The sequence below is a fragment of the Cornus florida genome, unplaced genomic scaffold (assembly GCF_030987335.1).
Source record: "Cornus florida cultivar Cherokee Brave unplaced genomic scaffold, ASM3098733v1 CherokeeBrave_3.0.0_Hap2_Chr11, whole genome shotgun sequence".
NCBI classification, from domain to species: domain Eukaryota; kingdom Viridiplantae; phylum Streptophyta; class Magnoliopsida; order Cornales; family Cornaceae; genus Cornus; species Cornus florida.
The window spans coordinates 127554888-127558491 of NW_026775581.1; the positions used below are offsets into that span (position 1 = coordinate 127554888).

At 36.5% G+C, this 3604-nt stretch overlaps 1 protein-coding gene across 1 annotated transcript; it reads right to left on the minus strand.

Annotated features, from left to right (window-relative positions):
* Positions 1 to 700: 700 nt before the first annotated feature.
* LOC132286402 (probable methyltransferase TCM_000336) lies at positions 701 to 3604 on the minus strand. Its single transcript, XM_059788735.1, has 4 exons — positions 3426 to 3604; positions 2877 to 3281; positions 1885 to 2157; positions 701 to 1648 (listed from the first exon to the last, which is right to left on the minus strand). The coding sequence occupies exons 1-4, from the start codon at positions 3498 to 3500 to the stop codon at positions 1316 to 1318; spliced, it is 1086 nt and encodes a 361-aa protein (XP_059644718.1). The 5' UTR covers positions 3501 to 3604; the 3' UTR covers positions 701 to 1315.

A 3604-nucleotide genomic window follows, 5' to 3' on the forward strand; every position in this document is an offset into this window, starting at 1 on the left:
GCGGTAGGACCGAAGCATGGCATAATACTTTATTGTTTAGCACATGCGGTATTTATGTATAATATTGAAGTTGAGTGTATTAATGTTTGTGACCATTGATTTCCTATATTATTAAATAATATAATGACGTCCTTGATCCAATATTTGTATACTTGTAAGGACTTCATGGAAGTTGTTTGGTACAATGATTCTCTAAATATAGATAATTTATTTAAAGTGTGCACACCAACATTATTTCAAAATATTTTTTCATAAAAAATAATAATAATAATAATAATAATAATAATAATAATTAATTAATTAATTATGATTATAAGAACAAGTGGGGGAATGTAAGAATTTAATGGTCTTTTTATAATAATTAATCTTAATTTTATTTAAATTATTTTATTATCTAGGAGATGTAACATTGTATCATAACAGTTATTTAATTACAGAGGGATGTGTTGGTTGATGGAACCAACATGTTTCCTCTTGGCAATGCTTAGAAACGGTCCCAACCCTCTATATATATACGTGAAGGAAAGGTCTGAAATTATCGTTCAGTTTCACAGATAAAGGTGAGCGTTGAAGAGTGTTTCTGTGTGGTGAAGTGTTTATGTGAATCAGAGTGTTTCTATAATGATTGTTCTCAAACACAAACGGCTAAAGATGGCAGGTACGTTTCTAAACAATATTTATGCATTAGAACCATGTATTTTAAATATGGTTGAATTTGCTTACATCAGGTTCCTACCTTCATATTGAAATCGATCAGTGGAAAACTTTTTCCACCTTCTAATTTCTCCAGCCTTTCACAAAGCATGTGATCAAGTTTCTGAACAAACTTAGATAATTAAAGAATTCTTGGAGAAAGGATCAGAGATGAGACGCCTAATCCTTTTCGACTCTATTGAGGAGTGCATAGCAAGTTCTTCTTTCCTACAACGTCTGCCATTTTTTTCACATTTCCTTTGTTGAATAGCACAAAGTCATTAGATAATATTGCTTTTGCACCTTCATGTACACTCGGAACAAACATGTGAATCTTTCCAAGTAGTATTGTTTCGAACTCTCTCGCCACGCCTAATTAATCGTCTGGTCTGCCTCAGTTAATTAGCTTCCAGGAAAAAACTGTAGTTTTGAACTCTAAAAGTGCCCAGCATATCAGCATAAATATTTACAGAAAGTGTCAAAGAGCAAGAATGAATTCAAGACAGAAATCATTCTTGTATTGATTCACAATTTCTTTTTTACTTGTTTAATTCAACTTTGTCACGCTACTAAAATTCCAAATCCACCATCCACTGATCACTGGTAATTTTCATGTTCGTGGTCACAATTTTCTAAGAACAGCAACAAAAGTAATGGGCCTAATCTCTTCTTTAGCCATCTCTTCATCCACTAATCTTCCATAGATCTTGAACAAACGATCAACAATTCCTTCTCCGAAATGGTGGCAAATCATTGACTCTTGGATGGCCCTAACTGTCATTGCAACTGCCGTTCCATAGCTCATTTTGTCCCCAACATCCTTCTCGTATTCAAACATTTCAAACCGGTCCATTTCAAAAGAACCCTCTCTCCTAACTTCATCTTCTAGTTCATCTTTGGATGGTATATAAAAATGAACATCATAAGAATCAAGCTTTTCCTCCTCAATTTCTCCCTAGAAAACCACATAACTAGTATCAATACATATTCATATGTATAAAGAGTAAGCCCAGTGGACAAGACATACCGATACGCTATTTCCTGTTTTTAACTTGTGGCCTTCTGGTTTTAATAGAGTAATCTTACCATTGGCCCTCCCTCATTCAAATTTATATATATGTATGTGTATTAAAAAAAAAAAAAATGTGCTCTTACATATATGACCAAGCAATTTAGTAGCACTTACGGTACCTGAGAAACCAAAATGGCAAAGGATTGAGACAAAAGTTTCCAGAAGAACGAGTTGCCTCTGTCAATATGATTTGAACTCCACCGTCCCACCAAGATCAGCACCATCTTTCCCCGGCTGATCAGCTCCTCGGATCGTGACCGGAGGAACAGTGAGAAGTCCTCTTGGAATTGTCTGAAGTATGCTTCGCACACCTGAGAAGGGCTGGATTCAGATATGTAAACATTGCCTTTGTTTATTGACTTGCCCTGCTTATCATAGAGTGCTGGAGGAACCTACATAACATGATGGCCGATATAGGTCAGACTATCGACTTACAAGAAGTAAATGTTGCATATACCTATTTTTCATTTGTATATCTAATGTACAAAAATACATACTAAGGAGGTTTATCTTTGACAGTATTAGTATATGCTCTGCACTCTGAAGAAAAGAATAAGAGTTCAGAGTTCCAATTAAGACAAATGATACTATTCAGGGTAGGACCCCGTCTATATCTGTGGGTGGTGGGTGATAAAACACATCCAACACACACTGCAAACAAACACCACATTTATGTCTCTTATGTTTCCATGAGAATGCCCATCAACTGTTTTCAGATTGTCCATAATGATTGTTGAATGAAATATTTTCTTCTTGTTTTTCCAGATAAATGACTCTCACGGTGCTATTGGAGAGACTTGAACCTTGTACTTTTAATTTTAAAAGAATAAGAGATGTCACTAGACCACAAATTTTGATATTGAATCGGACTTTGTGCCGTGTCATGTAACTCGTGTTCTTTAGTTTTAAGAGCAAACTATTGTGATCAAGCGCTCACTAAGTTTGCGCCCTCTAATTTGAAAAGATATAAGGCTCATAACCCCTAATAACTTTTTCTAGTGTTTAGTTTGAATAGAGATCAATCAATAAAAACTTTTTAGAATTAGAAATTCATACTTGTATATGTTCCCAAAAAGCTAACAAAGTTGAAGAAAAGAAAAGAAGCTTATACCTTAGAGAGCCAGTGCAAACTATTGGAGGAATGGATGAAGTGCAAGCTGTTGTTAGGAAACAGCCTTCCATAAAAGGTGCCTGGATACCCAGCTATGTAAATACATGGACCCCCATCTTCTCTCCCTTCCCTGAGCTCCCTAATAAAATCCGGCAACGCCTTGAAGATTGTGTTGAAGTCGTTGGCCGGAAGATCATTCAGGTACACTCGGTACTCTGGTGCCGGTTGCAAGAGTTTCCGACTCGTGGCTTCAATAGCATCCACCATTTCCCGTATGATGGATAGTGTGTTGTGTCCGGAGGAACAACCCAAGTCAGCTATTGTTATGCCCTTTGGAGCTGTTGTGAGGTAGACGTCCTGAATGGTCTCTAAGGTTATGTGCTTCACCGTATCAGAGACCTTCTTCTGCATAAAATTAAGGTCCATGCGTTTGTACGAGATTTTAAAGGATAATATATATAGTTACATATTAAGCTTTTTATAGCATATGTTTAGAATAGATTTTGCCTAGGATGGTACAAGGAGAGAGAGAGAGAGAGAGAGAGAGACCTGAAGTGAAGAGTTTTTGGCGTAGCTAGTTTCTCCAACTCCTACAGTCATGTGGAAAACTTGGTGGGCATCCATGGTGGTGGGTAGGGGAGTTCCTTTGAAGCTTTCAAGTCAAAAAAATGAGCTTGTGATCCCTATAGACCCCCTTTTATGAGCAATTCTTTCTTCACTATAAAAGG

Coding starts and splice junctions, on each gene's coding strand:
- LOC132286402 (XM_059788735.1), bottom strand. CDS start 3,500: ATGGATGCCCACCAAGTTTTCCACATGACTGTAGGAGTTGGAGAAACT. Junction 3,282..3,425: donor CCAAAAACTCTTCACTTCAG/GTCTCTCTCTCT, acceptor AATTTTATGCAG/AAGAAGGTCTCTGATACGGT. Junction 2,158..2,876: donor GTTTGCACTGGCTCTCTAAG/GTATAAGCTTCT, acceptor CATGTTATGTAG/GTTCCTCCAGCACTCTATGA.